General features: G+C 39.2%; 1 protein-coding gene across 1 annotated transcript in view; it reads left to right on the forward strand.

The window, feature by feature from the left end:
* Positions 1-18,534, forward strand: part of LOC141094581 (uncharacterized) — a 28,729-nt gene extending 10,195 nt beyond the window's left edge. The window contains exon 6 of the mRNA XM_073580459.1: positions 18,495-18,534. Coding sequence (XP_073436560.1) covers positions 18,495-18,534 — 40 coding nt within the window. The remainder of the gene's footprint in view (positions 1-18,494) is intronic.
* The last annotated feature ends 5,370 nt before the right edge of the window (positions 18,535-23,904 follow it).

The following is a 23,904-nucleotide window of genomic DNA, read 5'->3' on the forward strand; positions in this document are numbered from 1 at the left end:
ACTATATTTTAACATATGACAAATTAAAAGTTAATTTTTACCTTCATTTCCCGCTGGACACTATTTGTACTTGTTGGATTCTGCTGTGGCTGCTTCACCCTTGTCCCTGCGGAGTGTCGGCATGCAACATGGATCGAGATGTATAACTTGGTGGTGAGCTGACATTTTTTCTATTACAGATATCCTTTAACCTCTTTTCGACATCGGGCGTACATTTACACCGACGTCGGACTCTCTCCCTTTGATGTGGGCTCCGGCGGTGAGCTCACATCTTTCATGACTCATATCAGCTGTTTTGAACAGCTGACATGTGCCCACAACAGCCGCAGGTGGAATCGTGATCCACCCGTGGCTATTAGCCCATTAAATGCCGCTGTCAAACACTGAAAGTGGCATTTAACAAGCACTTCAGGCAATCGTGCTGGAAATCTGCCCACCGGTGACCCGCGTAATGTGATCGTGGGTCACCGGTTCTTTGGCAAGACAACTAGAGGTCTCCTGGAGAACTCTATGGTTGTCAGTGTTGGCTTGCTATGAGTGCCACCCGGTGGTCAGCGCTCATAGCAAGTGAGTAATTCTGCTATATAGAGTTGATCTAATCATAGCCTCTATGTAGCAGAACTGATCGGGTTGTGGAAGCTTCTAGTCTCCCATGAAGACGACTGCAGCATGCTAAAAGTGAAAAAACAATGTTTTTAAAAATATTTAAAAAAAATAAAAAAATATAAAAGTTCAATTCACCCCCCTTTTGCTCCATTCAAAATAAAGCAATACAAAAATAAAAAATACACATATTTGGTATCACCACATTCAGAATCGCCTGATCTATCAATAAAAAAAGATTAACCTGATTGCTAAACTGTGTAGCGAGAAAAAAGTCAAAACGCCAGAATTACGGTTTTTTGGTCGCCGCAACATTGCATTAAAATGCAATAACAGATCGTATCTGACCAAAATGGCTTCCGGTCGGCACACAAAAAATAAGCCCTCATCCAACCCAAGATTACGAAAAATGGAGAAGCTACAGGTATCGGAAAATGGCACAATTTTTTTTTACAATGTTTGGAATTTTTTTTCACCAGTTAGATAAAAAATAACCTAGACATGTTTGGTGTCTATGAACTCGTAATGACCTGGAGACTCATAATGGCAGGTCAGTTTTAGCATTTAGTGAACTTAGTAAAAAAGTCAAACAAAAAAACATGTGTGGGATTGCACTTTTTTGTAATTTTACCACACTTAGAATTTGTTTCTCACTTTCTAGTACACAACATGGTAAAACCAATGGTGTCGTTCAAAAGTACAACTTGTCCTGCAAAAAAGCAAGCCCTCACAATATTGATGGAAAAATAAAAAAAATTATGGCTCTGGGAAGAAGGGAAGAGAAAAACGAAAGCGCAAAAGGGAAAAAAGCTCCGGGGGTTAGGGGGTTAAAGAGGTTATCCGCAATTCATCTATTGATGAACTACAGATCATATGATCTCATATTGATGAATTGTAAGTCATCTATTTGAGATCATGATGTTTGACACCCGGCATTCCCTCTGACAGTTGCGGGATATAATCAGTGTATGGGGTAGTACTCAGCACTAGAGTTGAGCGACTTTAGTCGGATCGGGTTTCATGAAACAGAATTTGTTTCAGATGAAACTGGTCCGACTAGGGCAAAAAAAGTCGGAGTTTCGTCCCAAACCCGACCCCAATGCAAGTCAGTGGGAAATAAAAGTCGACATTGAGCGGATGACATTCATCCACTCAATGCTGACTTTTATTCCCCATTGACTTGCACTGGGGTCGGGTTTCGGACGAAACTCCGACTTTTTTTGCCCTAGTCGGACCAGTTTCATCTGAAACAAATTTTGTTTCATGAAACCCGATCCGACTAAAGTCGCTCAACTCTACTCAGCACCCTTACATTGCTTGGAGACTGCTGCCTAGTGCCGCACTTTATTTCTCGCTCAGTTGAATAGTAAGATAGTTTAGTCCCAGAGAGCCCATTCAATGTTTCGCCATCTTGTAATCTACTTACCTGTGAAACTAATGCATCATCACATGGAAGTGAACCTTGGGGAATCTGCATAAAACCTGTCATCACAGTGGAACAGTCTCCAAAACAGCACATGGAAAATACTGCACGTTGTAATACACATGCCCCGCACTTCACAGCTTACTGACAATGGTGCGGAATCTTGCAGCAACGTCTGTCATAAACGTTCATGTGATACATATTTTATGCTCAGATAATAATTAAAAATTGATACATTGATGTGTTCAAACCAAGGTGAGGTTAAGGTTAAAATGAAAGGAGCGCAATGATTCATAATGGTGAACTAGATATTGAAGAAAGCGAACCCATTTAGCTTTTTTGTGTGTGTATAATTCTTCTCCTAAACTATAAATATGAATCAAGGCCTAGTAGACTGCCGGCGGCAAGCTGTTTACAATCACAGACAGCTAATAATGGTAATTTCTCTGTTGTGAAAGGGTATCAATTATCCTTCACCTTACTATAGCCATGGAGAATATCAAATCTTGCAAAAGCACCTGGCTGTACAGATCTGGTATTGATGGATTTTATTACCAGCTGACTGTATGTAACGGCTTATGGTTTGACTCTGGATGCAAGAAGCATTGTAATTCTCAGATTGCTCACTATAAATAGCAAATATAAGAGCACAATTTCCTACCGACCCCAGAAACATGAGTACAATGCTGCTACCCGTGTATAGTATGTCGATGAGGCCAACAACATTACTGCTATAGGGGTGCTAATACCCTTATTCAGTGCAATAATAGTAGTGCTCGGGTGAATCAACTCATAATTATTAATAATAGCTACACAAGAAATATGTGTACACGTCATAAAAATAGAAAGATACGGGATTGTCTATTACTGGACAATGTCTTCTTAAAAGAAGTATATAGGTTTGCCATGAAAGTCTGCAGTTACTGTTTGTGACTGCAGACTTGTGAATCCCTGCATCATGCATGTCGTGCACTGTCAGGACTCCATTGCCAGCGGTGAGATCGGGCAGTAATGGGACAGCAAGTTTGCGATATGCATACTCTGGCCACGTGTAGACTAGATGTGCACAGCCTCACTCAACTTGCTTGCATTGAGCAAGGCCCCTCATATCTGGTCGGGATGTGGCCGAGAATATACATGTTGCATACTTGCGGTCACATGTCGGCCCAATCCCGGTATTGGAAAATCCCGACAGCACTATGCGTGATGTGGGGACATAAGTGACTGCACATTTTTGTGCCAAACCTGGACAACACCTTTAAGCATTAACGTATCCTATATAAAATTTAAAAAATAAAATACTCCTCCGGCAGATTGGCACAATAATCTTTACCAGTGGTCATATTATATTGTTATATCATGTGACCACTGCAGCCAATTAGTGGCCTCTGAAATCCTGCAGCCGTCATACCACCGTCACATGGAACTGTTCCATCTGACGGGTCTGTGAAGGCAGCAGATCATCAGTGACCATTGATAGACTTTAATAGTCATGTGACACAATAATGGCATACAAACTCCAGGACACACTGGGTATTGCTTGGACTTCATTGGTCTTAGAGGTGAGTATTCCTTTTCTTATCTGAGCTATTTTAGTATTAAAGAAGGCTTAGTAGTGGAATGGTCTTCACTGACATTTGTTTGAAGTGCTGCCATTTTATTTCTTTGTAGGGGGAGGATATTGAGTTCATACGAATAGGCTTGCATCCCTCTTTGCATTTCTATGGTGCTGCATTTTTTTTCACAGATAGACAGAGCCAAAATACAGAGGCAGCACTCCAAAGCACAAAAAAATATAAGAATTGCGACGTTTCGCTCCAAGTGAGGAACTTTCTCAAGTCACTTGGAACAAAACGTCCCAATTTTTACCACTGGCCAATAAATAATTCTTATATTTTTTGGACTTTGGAGTGCTGCCTCTATTTTTTGGATCTAATTGACGTTTGGCTTTGCCTGGGAGACTTTGCTCCCAAAATTTCTTTCTGCTTTTGCTGGTGATGCACCTATTTTTCTTTAGAAAGGTAGATAGATAAATTATCCTGGAAGAAAGGTAGCACTTCAAAATCACTCAAGAGAGAAAAGGTACTCTTTACTCACTAGTCACTTAATGAGACTGTTATTTCACTTGAATTGTTCTGGAGTGCATCATTTGGACAAGATAGATAATAGATAGATATGAGATAGATAGATAGATAGATAGATAGATACAGTAGATAGATAGATATGGGATAGATATGAGAAAGATAGATAGATAGATAGATATGAGATAGACAGATAAATAGATAGATAGATAGATAGATAGATAGATAGATAATAGAGATATATTAAATAGATATATAATAGATAGATAGATAGATAGATAGATAGATAGATAGATAGATAGATGATAGATAGATAGATAGATATGAGATAGACAGATAAATAGATAGATAGATAGATAGATAATAGAGATATATTAAATAGATACATAATAGATAGATAGATAGATAGATAATGGATAGATAGATAGATAGATAGATAGATATGAGATATACAGATAGATAGACAGATAGATAGATAATAGAGATATATTAAATAGATACATAATAGATAGATAGATAGATAGATAGATAGATAGATAGAAAACAATATAAATAATAAGGTAAAATATATTGTACATGTATAATTTTTTGATGCATTGACTTCTATTTTCAAAGTAAGTTCACAGCCACATCAGGTCTAAAAGATCATTTAGCAATGTAAAACTCTTATTATTACCGTATATATTTTAACAATTACAGATTTTTCCTGATAAGAAAAGGCAAATAAATGAAATTTCTAGATTTATCTGTCAGAAAGGTTTCTACTACTAAACACGAGAAAAGAATATATAGTATACACCAAAAATATGAGCATTCCGTGCGTTAGCTATTCCCAAATGTTTTTTTAATGCCACTACAATATTGCCTTAATATCCTGGAGGCATCAGATTGTTAGACAGCCAGATTACTTCACTTTTCAGATAAAGCACAAGATACACTTATAGCATTTCATTGTGATACTATCAATCTTGAAGTCGGAGGTTGCCATGGGTATTGTTGAAAAACCATCACATATTCATTTCACGGCCTGTAGTCTCTCACATGTGAAAGACCATAATCTTACTGTCACATGTGAAGGTCAGTCTCTTACTGACTGCCTATGAGCTTTCTGCCTCTGCTCTTGGGTCTTCTTGCCGTTAGCATCTTGTCACTGGGCGATGGCCATCATTGTGTTTAAATTGAAGGCTGTGCTGTAATGGTTCATTTTTCTTCATTTTTCCAGTCAATACAGAGAAACAGATTATTTTCCAATGACTGTAGTCTTATCATCAGTTTCTTAAGTCTCAGAATGAAACAATATTTTCGCTTTTCCCCACATTAGGCAAAGACTGTGTGTTTCTGAGCCCGTAATTAGCAGCACTGGAGGTGATCGCAGCGCTAATGCATTATCTAACAATGTAATGGCCGAGCTATTGACAGTTCCTCTACCTTTTCAAAACAATGTTCTGCAAGAGAGAACCTGTACAGAAACATTGGAGCACAAAGTAATGCTCCTAAATATATTGTTAGGAATGATAATGGCAAGAAGTAACCTACAAAAAAATCACAGGTAGCGTTCAGTACTTTTCTTTGATTGACAGCACACTGTTGTTGGCACTTTATATCGGAAAAGTTCTAAGAAAGACCTACAAAAGAATGGATGTTTCACAGAGAAAATAACACAGCAACTAACAAGGTTGTAAAGTAGAGCGGCTATTGTATAGTGAGAAGCGCACAAACACCAAAAGCTTAATTAGTACTCTAATTGGGTTGTGCGGACACATCTCTTTCATTTCTATCTCACATTGGACATGAGAGGAAGCTACTACACACCTGGAAGGACACCTGGCAAGTATTGTCCTATTTTATTTAATAAGACACACGACCATCCAATGGATGCTTTGCCAATCGTCCTAACCGATGAGCAGCAACATCTCGCTATGCCCAATTCAGAGTTGCCTACATGACTTTTTATTTTTCCTGGACACCTTATCAAAAAACACCGAGAGATAATATTTTAGGTGGACACATTATAAAACCATAATAAATCATTATGATTATAAGTTACTCATGTCTACATCCCAAAATTCTGATATCTAAACATCAGCTGCATTCACCAGGAACTGTAAAATGATGGTAATTACCGTTAAAATGTTTAATATTAGTTTCTTTAGCTTCAAGAAAATCACAGACACCTTAATTTTTTTTTACAGGCAGGGCAAAAAAAGTGCCTTATTTTAATGGCCTGTCGTAGAATCTGGATGGTCAGCAATCCAGGCCCGATGTCAGATCAGGCAGAAGAATCGAATGCCACAATACCCTTTTGATGCTTAATAAACAGTCATTCATCAAAGACCTCATAATAAATCGTCCTCAAAATAAAGGCCTGTGTTATGATTGAGTCACCGTAGGAGGCAAAAACAGAAATGCTAGCTAAGTCCAGAAAACCAGAGAAGTTGGCAACTATCAGATTGCAGACCCCTGAACCTATCAACACAACTAGCAGTAGCCGTGGGGGATTCCTACAATGACCTAGACCCCTCGATCACAGCCGGAGAGATACATAGGCCTAAAGAAGGAAAGGGGAAATCTAACTGCCCCAGAGCAGACCCCAAAGCAATAGGCAGCCCCCACATATAATGACGGTGAAGCAAGATGAAAACACTTACACAGACAGAAAGACAGACTGAGCAAAGACGGGGCCCAAAAACTACCTAGATAGGAACGGATAGGAAGGCTGCTGTCTGCAATCTGCCAAAACCCTATCAGAGACAAAAGCCAACAAGCTGATATAAAAATGGCCCTGAAGCAACTAAGCTTCAAAAACTAAATCAGCACTCAGGTACTTTCAGAAGACAGAGCTAACGGAACACTGCACACTCCAGCAGGGAGTGGCAGAATCCAAAAAGCAAGAAAAACAAAAACAAATCTTAAATGCAAAAAGGCAAAACAGAAAACTTAGCTTTAGGAGAGCAGGAATCAGACTGGTGTCCAAGAGTCCACAGAGAAATCACCCGCAGGGCAGAAAGGGCGTAGGCTGCCTTAAATCCAGTCAGTGACTCCACTCAGCCAATCGTCTTCATTAGTCCCAGGTGCCTAATAATCAGGCTCACTACCTTCCTTCACTAGAATAGGGAGTTCACTAGGCCTCAGTGACGGAGGGGAAAATGAACTCACAACAGGTCTGGGTAACACAACCGTACACCACACCACAGAGGGGTAGAAATCTTGACAAAACAAGAAACCTCTTCTTAACTCTCTTAGTAGAGACAAGGCTAGGTTGGTTGGCAGGCATGAGTAATTTGAGACAGACCAACATATTTCCAGAATATCAAGTTCTTGAATGATAACTCCTGACACAAAGTATGGTTGTTGGGAAAGAATGAGGTAGGAACAAGAAAATTTTGCACATGACTCAAGTCTCCAGGAAATAGTTGGCTTGTCACCATGCTGACTGAGTTGTAAGGATAAAACCTCATTCAGATGTCTGTGCATGATGAAAGTGTTCTATCCATGACTTTCACAGATGGATAAAGCTCAACCTCATTATAGTTTATAGAGCTTTTCACATGACCATTTTTTTTGTGGACTGATTATCAGCAAAAATATCACGTAAATGTCCATTTTTATTAGAGTCACGGATGACATCAGTGTGCAATCTGTTTCCAGTGCTGCTATTAACACTGTAGTGTGTAGGAGTAAAATTGTAAATTATATATTCTTCCATATGAGAAAATGACTGTTTCACTGATAAAACTTTGATGGTAAAAACTGACACTGACCAAACACTGCTAAAATTCAGTTGAAAAAACTGATGACACTCAGAGTGTATTTTTTGTGAAAAATCACTTGTCTGAATGAGGTCTTACGCAGCATTTCTGCAATAAGCATGGCCATACAATTCAGCCTAACATCAGCCAAAAGTGTGGGAACGACTAACCATCTAATATGTATAAGGGTCCAAACAACATTCATTTAGCAAATGTCAAGGAGACAGGATCGGTCATTCTGGATTTCTTATCTAAATCTAGACGTGGAAAACAGAGGGCACCTCAAGGTGATACCCTATGGAGGGAAAGTAGGAGAGTGCTGCTTATGCTCACCTGATGGAGTTAAGACAGGTACAACTCCTATTTAGGCATGAATAAAAACAGCTCCTGCTGCCCTATGGCTGATGGATAAATCATCCAGTAGATATTGGATCCAGTTGGATGTAGGAGGGATAAACTGCTAAAGTTAACCAATTCTTCAGAAATGATGATGAGAAAAAGGTTTTTTATTCACAATGCATTTCAACGCCATACCGGTGTCTTTATCCAATGAAAAAAAAACAAATTCTTAATTTCTTAGAAGATGGAGAAAATATTGGTGCTTTCTCCCAAAAACAGTTCAACACTAGTCCATGGGTTATGTTTTCTTATTGAAATTTTTGAATGGATGTTTTGTGGCAAAAAAAAGCAATCAGATTTTTTAAATTCTAATCAACCCTTTTAACACTAACTTCCATGCATGTATTGCACAGTGATCTCTCCGATATAGCAGTTGTATCCATGACTAGAGATTGTAACAAAAAAAAGAAATATTTTGTCAGCTCATTGTCCTCATCTCACTCCAGAGATCCGTCCATCAGCCAGGGTTGCAGCTCGGCAGCCGCAGCAACGAAATCCAACAAGAGATATGTGACCCGGCTATGAAGAATCCGCTGCACCCTCAGAGGTCTTATTTGTGCAGAACTTCCATTTTATTGAAAAATAGTTAAAAATGTATAAAAGCACAGGTATATGCAGTCAGATCAAACCAATGGACATCTAGAGCAACATGTTTCGGCCTATGGCGAAGCCTTAGTTATGACTAGAGATGAGCTCGGGGTTCGTACTGGACAGTTAGTGTCCAGTGCTAAACTCCGAAAATGGACTTCTCACGCAAGTCTGTTGCAATGTTTGGAGGGAAAGAGAATATATTTTCCAGATCAAAAGTTTGAGTCACCATTGTTTTCAATGAGGTTCGGGTTCTGGCTCATTTTCGGGCACAGTTCTGGTACCCGAATAAAACTTTGGAATAAAGTTTGGGTCAGGTACGAGAATCCGAACTTCCATGGGTTTGTTCATCCCTACCCATGACATCACATGAAGAGGGAAAGTTATGTTTGACAACCAAGGTTCTACAGATTTTCATTGGAGGATTCTACACAAGAATGCAAAAGGTTGTGTTGTCATTATGTTAGATCCTATGCCATAAGCTTGCAGACATGAATGCTTCTGAACCTCCTCAAAACTAAAAGTCTGGGTCCAGCATGACAGACCTGGGGATTTCGTCACGAGAGACGATCTGAAGATGTGATGAGGACTAGATGGCTAAACCAAAAAGGCCAGAGAGATGAACATAAGGATTTTTTAAATGTTTTTAACATTATGATGGAATTTTACAGTACAGAAAAATGGTAGACAGTGGCCGCCAAAAAAATCCACATATTTTCAATGGTAAATTTTTATAAAGTTCAAGTAGAATTCAATTTTATTCTAACGCGTTCCACTCATTTGAATCTTTGGTCACCTCAGATTTGAGAAAATTATACAGGGGAAAACCTAAATTCCTAAAAGGTAACCTTAATAACCAGGAAAAGAAATCACTGGTTGATCTTCAGGAAAATAACAATATAATCATAAGACCGGCTGATAAGGGGGGGGTATTGTGGTTCTTGACCGTATGCGGTACCACTTGGAATCGGTTAGACTACTTGAGGATACCACAACTTATCGCAAACTATCAGGTGATCCTACCACTACTTTTGTTAAACAACTGAGCAATCTGGCTCTACTTGGTAAAACTTCCGGTATTCTCAATAAAAAGGAATATCTGTTTATAACAAACAAAACACCGACACTGGCAGTTTTTTACCATATTCCAAAAATCCATAAAAACCCAATCAATCCCCCCGGCAGACCAATTATATCTGGGATCAATTGCTTAACAGCAAATCTATCCAAATATGTAGACACACATTTACAAAAATCTATGTGTCTTTTACCAGCATATCTGAAGGATACTGCTCATATTCTTCAAATTTTGCAAACTGTACGTTGGGAACCAAACCATTTTTTGGGTACACTTGACATTAAATCACTGTACACGGTGATTAATCATCAAAAAGGGTGTGTAGCAGCAACCCATTTTCTTCAGAGACTGGGAGTCTATAAGGACACTCAGATTGATTTTATTGGAAAGAGTATTGAATTCATCCTTACCCATAATTATTTTGTATATGAAAAACAATTCTATTTGCAGATATGTGGCACTGCAATGGGTACGCGGTTTGCGCCCAGTTATGCCAACACCTATGTTGGTATGTGAGAGCAATCAACCATCCATACCAAGGAAGGTCATTTGAGAAAGGGATTGGGGTTATGGTGTCGATTTATAGACGACATCTTCTTTGTTTGGGAGGGTTCAAAACCAGCTTTGGAGAACTTCCTCAAAAGCTTAAATCAAAACCAGTACGGCCTAGAATTCACACCAACCATAAGCCAAACCAATATTAATTTTCTGGACCTCACAATCTTTGTGGAGGATCAGAAATTGATAACCAAATGTCACAGAAAAGATGTGGATTCTAATAGTTATATCCACCTTAACAGTTGCCACCTACCAATCTGGCTAACTAATGTCCCTAAAGGACAATTCATTCGAAAGACGAAATTGTACAAAAAATGATGACTATGACAATGAATCCAAACACCTTATGCATCAACTAGTAGCTAAAGGCTATGATTTTCAATCGCTGGAGAAAACCCGACTAACTATTAAAAATATTTCCCAAAATAATCTTATTCATAAACCGATTCTAAACAAGGATCAACCTAGTCTGCAGGAACAAATCTATCAACTGCCTATCATTACTCAGTTCCATTCAGGACACACAAAATGTAGTAAAATTATCAGAAAATATTGGCCGGTATTGATGAAAGACAAAATTATTGGTAACTTTTTACCATCACATCCCAAATTTGTATATAAAAAAGCCCCAAACCTTGGCTTTCTGTTAGCACCAACTACTAAACCCATTTTTTCTTTAAATCCAGTACCTAAAAGCCACTTTTTGACCCGAAAAATGGGTTTTTCTCCATGCGGTAAATGTGTTTGCTGCCTGCGGACATGTATTAAAAAAGAACTGCAAAGTATGTTCTCCAATTCAGATAATACGAAAGAGTTCAGTATCAAATCTGCAATTTCTTGCTATTCAAGCGGGGTCATTTATTTATTAAAGTGTCCCTGCAACAAGCTGTATGTAGGTCGGACCAAAAGAAGGTTATCAGTTCGCATCAAGGAACATTTGGATAACATTAACAAGGGGTTCAAAGGTCATCCCCTGTCTCGCCACTTCTTGGATGCTCATAATCGTTCTTGTCGTGGTATATCCTTCTGTGGTATTGAATTAGTGCACCCTAATCCAAGAGGGGGCGATTTTTTAAAACAAATGTCCAGAATTGAATCCAGGTGGATTTTTCTCCTGGACGGTATGGCCCCCAAAGGCCTAAATTATGAAACGGAATTTTATGCCTTTTAATTCTAAATCTAAATTCAAATATTAACATAAAAATTCATCTAGTTTCTGTAAACCAATTTAGTGGTCTCCTCTTTTCTAGAAAGAATTCTTTTTATTTGTATTCCTTATTTTTGCTATTTTAAATATTGTAATCCAGCATATAGGTCTCATGTTGGTAGGCACATAATATTTTTGATTTTTGTTTTTTATATTTATATCTATTTTTATTGTTATGTTTCACTTTTGTCATTTTTATTAATAATTTAATAAAGTATAGGTTTAGTTTTATATGCATATTTTATTAATGTAGCCATTTCAGCTTCCATTGTACTCCATGACCAATCCTATACTTGTTCCAACTGGTCTCTCATATATGCCTCCAACATGGTGGATTTAAGTTTATGTAACCACGCTGATACAGGCGGGCGTTGTTTAAATCTAAATTGCAGCAGAGTGGGAGGAGTTAAACTGGAAGGCAGGGTGTTATTAGGATGGGCTAGGGGCAGTGCCTGTAACCTTGATGAAGAGGGACTGTGTCCCTCGAAACGCGTCGTTCAGACTGACCCCTCACACTCCCCGTCCAGCCTAGCAGCTGGTCTCGTGACGTCACGCTCCCAGCTGTCTGTTCCCTGCAGTGTGTCGGCGGCGGGCTACGGCCGGAGCCTGCCGTCTGCTTCTGCCTTCACAAAGCTCCCTGCTCTCTGTCCTCACCTGTCAGCTGGATCTCATCAACCAGCGTAGCTTTGAGAGCGCACTCCCACATGCCACACGCTGCTTTACTGCCTGAAAGTTGAACTCAGCAACCCGGCACCTTATCACTGCAAGTAGGTGTCCAAAAGTGCCGTTCCCTATTGATGTGGGCTTAAGTGCAATGAGTGTGGTTTAACTACTTCCTCACCACCATCAGTCAGCTAGTGTGTGCCATTGTTATCTCTGCCTTGTGTGATTTTTGGCCTTTATTCATCCGGAGTTTCTAGGGGCTAATGAATTTAACTCACACAGTGTTTGTGTAATTTGCGTAATTTTAGTATCACCGCTGTTCATCATTAACTGTGTGCAACATCAGGTAAAGGTTATATTTCAATTGTAACCTTGGTTGTGGTGTTTTTTGGCCTTTATTCAATTGTTACTTCTTTAGCATAAGCGCAGTGAAGTGTGTTTTATTTTCAAGTTTGTTATCTCATCCTTCAGGACTTGCACAGCGCCTGGTCTTCACTAGCAGCTATTGCAGTAGTTTTCTTAGGTGAGCGCCAGTGTGTAGAATTTATTGTTTTAGAATTCAATTTTATTCTATTATATTTACTCATCTAATGTGAAGTAACATGGGGTGAGTGTAGTGGATTTTTGGTTCTTTCACAGTGATTTCTGAAGGTACAAAATAGTACAATCATTTTAATCAAGATTTTATTTGATATCCTTTAAACGCTATAGAGTTGTGTCCTACATGCATACAATGCCTACTCACCCTGCATTTAATAACGCTCCGCTAATATATATCACTTTCCTACCTGCTGACCATCTTTTCTAGGTCTGCTTAGATGAAATGACCTTGTCATTGTCTATCAATGTCATTTTATCTGATGTTCTGGACCTCTGTCAATAGACAAACTGCTGCTTCTCTGAAATGCTCTTTTCTCAGCCAATTGCCACATTTCAGAATTTTGAATGATTGCTCTGCTGACAACCATGCAACAGGCTGGAAAGATGACAAATAAATGGAACGAAGAAAACAGCGTCGACCTAGCCTTTCATATAGCGCTATACTGTATGGCAGTGCAATGGAAAATGCATTTTTATTATTTTGTGTTACACTGTGTAATCCACTAAGCTGGGAAGTATCACAGTGATGGCAGCTGCGTGGGATAAATTAATTCAAAACCCAGAAAACAGGGTGCATGCTCTGGTGAACCAATACAAAAGATTTCCCCCAAGCAAATATAGCATGTATACACCAAGGAAATAGAATTAAGGCATCAAACCACTGTAGCAAACATTATGTGCCAACACATTATTAATATTGCATCTTGGGGAATTCTTCAACTGTGATAATCTTTAGCAATGTTTATATATTTTTTATATCAAATTAAAAAATTATTATTAATTTAAAAGGGAAAAAAAAACAAGTTGAAACTTGGGAGCATTTAAGGCGAAGAGTCACTTAATATTCTCACTTCATAAAATAGCAGGATCCTTATTTCTAGTAAAACTAAAGAGCAGATCATCTTCCTTAGATCCAGCAAGATGCCAATCATGAGATTATTCATAGTAGGGAGACAGAGCTGAATTAAGTTATTCAGAGCAGCGGTCGAAACCTAATTGTGCTCACTTGCATCTTTTCCTTTTTACCCCACAAAAGCGTCATTGTTCGGGTTGAAGTATTCCCTTTCACTCATTACGAATCTCTGCCAACTTGGTTGTGAAAGTCACACTACATTCCCCAGTGAAAATTAGGCCAGAGGTAGAGCTATGAAATTTGAATGCATTCGGCATAAAGTTCATCTGACAAGCGTCTTCATGGAAATGAATGTGAGAGAAGAGAGGACAGTATAATTTTATGGATTGGAGGCAAGCTGCATTGAAAACTATTTATGTATGTTGTCTACGCATGTATGCAATGAAATTACACTTGTTTAATGCATCAGAGACTCTGAACTCCAGAGAGCATAACTTATCCTAAGCAATGATATAAACGTCCACTTTCATAGATGAATAACTACCCAGAAAATAAAACACCTTGCCTAATGTGAGCTAATTAACACCATAGATTTAAAGGATTAACTGGCATAAAAGTGTCAAAGTAAAGTCCCAACTTATTTTTTTTTCTATTCCACTATTTATTTATATTATACATTATATTTCTGGCAATAGCAGAGGAAGAAATATTCAGACCTGCATTTTATTCAATAAAATCTATTGAGTGTGTATATTAAATGGACACAAAACCAAGTCTCCTGCTTTTCTTTAGATTTCATACAAATTCTTGTTCACTGTGGTCTTGAGGAACGATGCTCAAGACCCTCATTTTGGTGACTGGTGGTGGTCCTAGCAGTTGGATAAATAGCACTTTGCTATCTAGTATTTATTCTGTAAATTAGTCTGGGAGCAACCTCTACAAAGGACTTAAGTGAGATGTAGATATTCAGGGTGGGGCAAGTTTTCTTGGTGCCCAAACTATTGATATCATAAAGTGTCCCACCACTGTTGGACCCCAGAATTCTGTGTGATCAGATGGAGAATTACATATTTATCTGTCCCATGTTGCACCATTCCACAATAATCCTGAGCATTCTTATTTCACATGGAAACACTGACATCTAAAGGCCCTTTTACATTTAGCGATGCACCAGCGATCCCAACCACGATACGACCCGGTCAGGATCGCTGGTGCATCGTTAAATGATCGCTAGTGAGCTGACACAGAGGCAGATCTCACAGCGATGCAGCAGCGATACAGCGGATGATACTTACCTTTCAGACGCGGCGATCCTGACGTCCTCCTGCCTGCCTCCACACGTCGCTCGTCGGCGCCAGCAGGAAGTGCCTGACGAGAAATGGAGCTGAGCGATCTCGCGAGATCAGTGACAGACAGCGGGGGAGCCGGTCGGAGGTATGTATCACACATAGCAATATCGCTATAACGTCACAAAATCGGTGACGTTATAGCGATATCGCTATGTGTAAAACACCATTAAGAATAAAAGACAGAGCAAGAGTTGTGAACTAAGTGCTATAGATAGGCTCTTTGGGAACTACATTGTTTTCCTAGATCCTTCTGTAATCTGAACTGCACTCCTGTTCACATGATCTCCGGCTGTGAGTCCTTTGATTTCCTATGATGTTATGCTAGATACCCTGAGTTCCTGGCTCTGGAATCTGATTTAACATCACAGTCATGTGACTTTCATGCTGTGTGAGTGGGCGGGGCTCTAGTCAGCAGAGCTCACTCACTGCTTCTGTGCTTATGTCTGCAGACACAGCTCTCCCAACTCTCTACATATTTCTGTTTCCAGAGCTAGGCTTTGTATCTTTATTTATACAGCAGAGTTGGTATATAAGTACACCCTTGATCTTTAGCCTATATATACTAGCTGAAGAGCCCAACGTTGCCCGGGCATAGTAACTAACTACAGTTAGTTATAACAAATTATAATGATTATATCTATATATATATATATATATATATATATATATATATAGATACATATATGAAGTTGAGTGTACAGCACCACCCACTCCACACAGCCACATGCACTATAATATCCCACATCATCCCATCAGCCAGAGCCACCAGACTACTACCCCTAATATCCCACATCATACAGTCAGCCAGAGCCAGCAGACAACTACCCCTAATATCCCAAATGATCCCGTCAACCAGAGCCACCGGGCTACTACCCCTAATATCCCACATCATCCTGTCAGCCAGAGCAACCGGACAACTACCACTAATATCCCACATCATCCCGTCACAGTCGCCGGACTACTACCACTAATATTCCACATCATCCCATCAGAGCCACCGGACTACTACCTCTAAAATCCTACATCATCCCGTCAGCCAGAGCCACCGGACTACTACCCCTAATATCCCACATCATCCCGTCAGCCAGAGCCACCGGACTACTACCCCTAATATCCCACATCATCCCATCAGCCAGAGCCACGGGACTACTACCCCTAATATCCCACATCATCTCATCAGCCAGAGCCACCGGACTACTACCTCTAATATCCCACATCATCCCATCAGCCTGGGGTCAGAACCAGAATGCTGAGTGGAACGGTCCTATCTTCCATACCTGGGATCCCTTTAAGAGAGGCCTAGCGTCATAACCAGAGCGCTGACTGGATTTGCCCTGACTTCCATACCTATGATCCCTTTAATAGAAGCCTCGTGTGGGAATCAGAGTGCTGAGGGATGTACCCTAACTTCCATACCAGAGATCCCTTTATGAGAGGCTTGGGGTCAGTATCAAAGCACAGAGTGAATTTGCCCTCTCTTCCATACCGTGCATCCCTTTAAGAGGGGTCTGGGGACAGAACCAGAGTGCTGAGTGGAATTGCCCTAACTTCCATATCAATGATCCCTTTAATAGAATCCTGGGTTCAGAGACACAATGCTGAGTGGAACGGTCCTAACTTCCATTCTGGGGATCCTTTTAAGAGAGCCTGGGGTCACAATCAGAACGCTGAGTGGAATTGCCCTAACTTCCATACCGGGGATCCCTTTAAGAGAGGCCTGGGGTCATAATCAAAGCGCTGGATGGATTTGCCCTAACTTCCATATGAGTGATCCCTTTAATAGAAGCCTGGGGTCAAAATCAGAGTGGTGAGGGATTTTCCCTATCTTCCATAGCGGGGATCCATTTAAAAGACCCTGGGGTCAGAACCACAGCACTTAGTGGAATTGCCCTAACTTCCATTCCAATGATCCCTTTAAGAGACCCTGGGGTCAGAACCACAGCGCTGAGTGGAACGGTCCTAATTCCATACCGGGGATCCCTTTAAGATATACATATATAAAATATATTTATATTTATATACAACTTGTTGTATTCCCTCTTTTCACACATCTCTCTCGCCAGCCGTTCGATTACAGTAGCTCATTACTAGTCAATGAGGAGGAGCATGGGATCATTTTTTTATTGCCAGGACTGGAGTTCTGGTACTTTGTGTTACCGCTATTCACTGTATCTGTGACCTCGCCTGTTGCATTGTATTGAGCAGAATGCTATGCTGATCCTGTATGTGAACCTAGGGGGAAGCAGAAGTAGGAGAGATGTAGGGGGCGTTACAGAGGACATGATTACTGCTTGTTTTCAACTGAAAAAGAAATGATGGCTATCGTATAGGTATGTCATAGGTCACCTTCCCCTCTTTGATGTGGGCTCTGGCACTGAGACAACATGTTTTCCAGCATATGGCAGCTGATTTCGTTAGCTGACATGGGTCCCTAACAGCCACAGGTGGAATCGTGATCCACCCGCGGCTGATAACATGTTAAATGTTGATGTCAATCTCTGATAGTAGCATTTAAGATGCCTGCTCCAGAAGCGCTTCACTAGCTCACATTGGCAACCCTGTCTCATGGTCACGGGGCACCAATGGGTGGGCATGAGCGCCGATGGTTTGACATGACAACCCGAGGTCTGCAGAAGACCCATGTGATTGTCATTGCCAAACTGCTATGAGCACCACCCAGTGGCAGACATTCATAGCAGATGAGCCTTTCTGCTACACATGTGTAGCACAAGCGATAGGAATATCGCAGCTATATTTTTTCTAAGCATGTAAAAAGTAAAAAAGAGTTTTAAAAAATATTTAAAAAAATAAAAAAAGGAAACGTTCAAATCACTCTCCTTTTTTACCTATTCAAAATAAAACAATGACTTAAAAATACACATATTTGGTATCATCGGGTTCAGATATGCCCAATCTATCAAACATAAAAATAATTAATCAGATGGGTAAATAGCGTAATGAGAAAAAAATCAAAACTCCAGAATTAAGTTTTTTTGGTTACCACAACATTGCAATAAAATTCAAAAATGGATGATCAATAAAAAAATCCACTAGGCGTGCAAAAAAAAGTCCTCACCGAGCACCAGACCCTGAAAAATGGAGACCGCTATGGGTCTCGGAAAATTGAGCCACTTTTTTTACCAACTTTGAATTTTTTTTCACCGCTCAAAATAAAAAAGAGCCTATACATGTTTGGTATCTATGAACTCATAATGACCTGGAGAATCATGGCAATATATAGGTCATTATGCGTTTGCAGATACCAAACATGTATAGGTTCTTTTTTATTTAAACGGTCTGTAAAAATTTATCAATTGTTTTATTTCTTTTCTTTTTCTTCTAGAACTAAATATGGTGTCATCATTCAGCTACAGCAGTGGTAGTGACAACAGAAAACCACTATGACAATATTTATTATTGAATCAACTGCAAAATATGTTTTTTTAAGAACTGGTGGCCAGAGTGTAATCCAGTCGCTAATAGGAGGATGCTGGAGTGAAAATATCCAGATAGTGCACAGTTTGCCACCTTTGTCTTGGTTGTTAAAACACCATTTAGCTGTCAATTCTAAGCTCTTCAATTTTTAAGCTCATGCCATAAAGAGGATTCCTTGGAGAAAGAGAACAATTACAGCTCCAAAGGAAACTTGGGTTGATGGATAAACCATAATCTCACTCTCTGTACAGTTTAAGCAAGGATGCTTATAATGCTAGCTGATCTTGTCTCTTGTGGTTACATATGCACTGCCTGTTGAAAGTTTAGAAATCCTCTATTTGCATCATGTTCCTTTTTATTACTCTGCCTTTGATTTATTTCAAGTGTACCTCACATCTTTAATTTATAGGAGTTGCTTCCAATATAAGTTAAGTGATTTTACATGTAGATACGTCATTGATATTACTAGAGGATTGATACTAGCATGAGCTTTAATAAAGGGAATCCATCAATCATATATTGCATAATCATATTCACTTTTACAAAGTTTTTAGTGCTGTAGTTTTATGTTTTATTCATATAAAGTAGTGGTGATGGCACTTAAAAATACTCATTAGGCTAAAATAGGCTGTCTCAAGAAGACAAGCTAGCTATAAATTTAGAATGGCGAAACGGTCAGCAGACTGATTTTGGTCCCACTTTAGAAACTTGCAGGCTCTGTAAGGCAGACCTGAACAAAGTGTGGCCTGCAGGACACATACAGCCTTTTGGCTGTTTTGGTGTGTCTCACGGATATTGGGCTGGTTGTTGTGGCATCCTGCACCACGTGGCTGCCACCTGCCTGGTGTCTCACTTTCCTCGGTATCTGTATTCTCAGTAATAAGTTCCAGTGAAAACAATGATAGATCAGGGAGCCACTCCATCACTGAGCCCGGTGTGCAGCAGGCATGATGACGTCAATACTTTGTGCCAGCTGTGCCTCAGTATATGGAGAAGACAGGAACTACGGGGGAATGAGGTTAGGTGAGTAGCTTTATTTATTTATTTTTTTGTTAACAGTACATTGTGGGAGCTGTGGGGACACAATACTGTGTAAGGGCATTGTGTTGAGACATAATACTGTGTAAGGAGCTGTGTTAGGACATAATACTGGGCAAAAGGGTTGTGTGAGAACATTATACTGTGCTAGAAGGTTGTTTAGGGGTTGTGTAGCAACCTAATACAGTTCAAGGGGGGTGTTGGGACATAATACTGTACAAGTGGGCTGTGTGGGGACATTATTTTGCATGGGGAGCAGTTTGGGCGCATCCTACTTTGTAATGCTTTAAAAAACGAATCTGAACTGAAAAAGTAAATTAATGTGTATGCACAATGTAAGTGCATATTAACAAATGACCATTAACCAGAGAAAACAAAAAGCAAAAAACACAAATATCCTGAACTAAAAAGTAAAAAATAAACTGCAAATAATGCATAAAGGTAATAATAATAATAAGGGTATTTAGTAAACATAATTTTGATAAAAATAATGTACAAGCCATCCCGCCACGTCACGGCAACCCTTGTGGGACAGTCCCTACTCTAGTATTTAAAACCTTTTTTTGCTTTTTGTTTTCTCTGGTTAATGGTCATTTGTTAATATGCACTTACATTGTGCATACACATTAGTTTACTTTTTCAGTTCAGATTCGTTTTTTATTCATTTCATTGTGCACTCTGTGCATATATGGGTGTGACCGCCCTCTTTCTGAGCTTGGAAAACCATCCTGTCTGGCCTAAGCTTTAATAGTGGTTCAGCCGCTCGATCCTTGTTTACATTCACGTCACTTGGCAAGTGAAAAGATTTTAAATACTAGAGTAGGGACTGTCCCACATGGGTTGCCGTGACGTGGCGGGATGGCCTGTACATTCTTTTGATCAAAATTATGTTTACTAAATACCCTTATTATTATTACCTTTATGCATTATTTGCAGTTTATGTTTTACTTTTTAGTTCAGGACATTTGTGTTTTTTGCTTTTTGTAATGCTTTGTGGGGACATCATACTGTGTAGAAGGGCTTGTGGGGACATTATACTGTGTAGGGGGCTGTGTGGCAATTTGATACTATGTACGGAGCTGTGTGGGGACGGCATACTGCTCAGGAGGCTCTGGTGTGATATACTGTGTGAGGGGACATCATACTATACCTGGTAATTGTGGGGCATCATATTGTGCTGGGAGCTGTCCATTAAGGAATACTGGCTTATTAACCAAAGCAATATGACTAACTGTTTTTTATGGCTTTGATTAGCAGCTACAAGTGATAATACATATTACAATAAGCCCTATTGTAACAAGTATTACCAGTAGAAACATATGTTGGAATGTCATACAGTATGTTGACTCCCTGACTTTGATACGGGCTCACAAACCGAGCCCACATCTTTCCCGGCAGATGATGGCTGAATTATTCCAAAATGGTATCAATAAAAAATGCCAGCTCAGGATGCAAAAAATAAGCACTCACACAGACCGATATCCCTAAAAAATAAAAACGTTGTGGATCTCAGAAAATGGCGACGCAAGCATAATTTTTTTTTTTACAAATTTTACAGATGAATAGTGTCATTCAAAAGTACAACTCTTCTCACAAAAAAAGAAGCCTTTATACATCTATGTGGACAGAAAATGAAAACGTTATGTCTCTTGGAAGGAGAGGAGAAAAAGTAAAACAGAAAATCGATAGGTCAGGAAGGATTTAAGTGAAAAAAATTATAATAAAAAAATTATAATGAGCAGAAGTTTCTCATGTGGCTTCTGGGGAAAATTCATTGTCCACCTCTGATGTAGGGTAATTGTCTTATTACACGCTGACCATTTAATATTTGGATGCGTAAGGTCTGCCACTGCTCTACTCAGACTCATAGATAGGGTCTATATGAATTATATTATTCACATACTATTTATCAGGACATGGGTTTCATGGCTGAAATATGACCCTAGCATTTAAATGTCTAGTGCAAGCATGGACTAAGGGGCATTACATGGCACAAGTATAATTTTTTGTCTGTTTTTTCTATCCAATGGTTATGTTCAATAACACATCACACACTATAAAACAGTATATACGTTTTGTCCAAAGTTTTCTTTTATATATCTCATACCTGACAATGGTGTCAATTCATCACCACTCTGCAAAGTATACATAAAGAATTGATAAATCAATGTGTGTCTCTGTAAAATACCTCCACCATTGGCAATTGGACCTACTTCACTATACAACAGTATTGGGCTCATACTGCACAATCCCACTAAAGTTAACATCTCTATATCCTCTTGTACCAAAGTTCAGTAATCTGTTTATAAGTCCCCAACTCCTCCTGCATATTCAAAAAATACCTTTTAAAATACTCCTGCTCCATATGCTATGGATAGTCAAATGGGCATTGCTCGGCATTTTTCTGCACACAATCACATCCTCTTGCCTTGCATGCACATTACAGGTCTTTAAATTCCCATGTTTTGGATAAGTTGTTGTCCTGCAGTGGTATCCACAGCCATTATCTACTTATTATTAGAGATGAGTGAATTGAATTGATGCAGGTCAAATGTGTGCTGAGTTTGCAAGACTTCACTCAACCTGAAAAATGCGAACAATTTATTAATTTCCTAAGATGGCCACCAACCTTTTACACAATGCAGAACATTGCATCAACCAAGGAAGGCCTACATAACGCCTGGCAGCTATCACATCACATAGTATAGTCCAGACAACCAGGAGGAACTATCATAGCTTTTATAAAAGAAGAGTTGTGCAATGCAGGAGCCATTTTGTCAGAAATCTTTAGTGATAGAACTTCAAAGCTAACAACTCCACAGTGGGGAGAGAAAACCATAAAACACTGACTAAACATTAGAGATAGTATGTGACTGTTGAGGTCACTTTGATAACTAATAAGGCTGTAATACTCTTAAAGAGCTTGAAATGCGTTGGTGACAGTCCTAGAAGATTTCTGAGTGTCATACACATCATTTCAGGGCACTTGAAGTACTTTCCATTTGCTGCAAATCAAATTTTTTGGAAATGTTCAGCAAAGCCGGTAAATTTGCATTTCAAAAGCTTTGCTCGCTTCTAGTTCCCAACTATCCTGTCAATAAGTGACAATTTCTAATTTGGGATAACCCATTTAATTTGGATATATTCAGTTGCATTCATTAATTCTGGTACCTTTCACATTTAAGACATCTTGAATTATTCAGTATTAGTATTGATATAGGCAAAAGAAACGAACCTCAAAAAATTCACAAAAGAAAAGTATCAACTGCGACTGCAACAGAAAAAAACAGCAACATACAGTAGAACTCAACAGAAACATCCACAATGAAAATGTAACCTTTCACTTTTGGCATTTGCTAGAACATTGTCCTGCATGACACTATCTGGTTAGGATGCAAAACAGAGAAGGTCAGCGAGATTATCATATCCAGAAATTGCCGTAAATATTCGTACACTTTAAAACCATTAACATTTTGCACAACAATTAAACATGCATTATGATGACAGCAACCTTTCAGTCGGACCATTTTTCACTTGATTTGTATGTTGTCAGTGAACTTTGTGGAGGTGAAGAGAATTTCTTATTGAATATTTTTGGAAGCAAAATTGATGGCACAGAGCATTGCCAGTTTAAAGCAATAACTCGATTAACAGGAAGAGTTTTGAGCGAAGACATTTTTTATTTCCATTTAGCTATTGCATCTGAAATATAAACTCACCCTGAAAATTTGGGGTCTGAAAGGCAAAATATACATCATTTATAATTAGACGCATGATAGAGTGGATGACCACAAAGGGTAATTGGGAAAATCTGACTTAGTAAAGTAAAAAAAGTGCCATGCTCAAGGCCATATTATAGGGCGATAATATGGTGCCTATAGTCTGGTGCGGGCCCAACAGGTATATATAGAATCATGTGCAATCCGTGACACAAAGATTGTGGCATGCTATAAGACATCATATTCTGCAGTTATTTTTCCCTGGTTGACCTCAGAAACAATATGATGCCTCATGGAATCACCATGCAATAGCACACGGATTGCCCACAGGGTTTTTAATATGTAGCTGTATAGAATTTGTGTACTGTCATACTGGGTCTATGTGGATGACTGCCATAAATGCATATCCTTACTGTTAATTTTAATATTTCTTGCTTGGCGCCATCAACCATAACTGAGGGACATTTGTGGCTTTTCTAAATGCATCTTGTGTTGGTACTATCTAAAGCACTGATAATTTTGCAGAGATATTTGAAGTACTACCTACATCTCCCACTGTAA

The sequence above is a fragment of the Dendrobates tinctorius genome, unplaced genomic scaffold, assembly GCF_039654945.1.
Source record: "Dendrobates tinctorius isolate UK_male_01 unplaced genomic scaffold, ASM3965494v1 ptg000064l, whole genome shotgun sequence".
NCBI classification, from domain to species: Eukaryota; Metazoa; Chordata; class Amphibia; order Anura; family Dendrobatidae; genus Dendrobates; species Dendrobates tinctorius.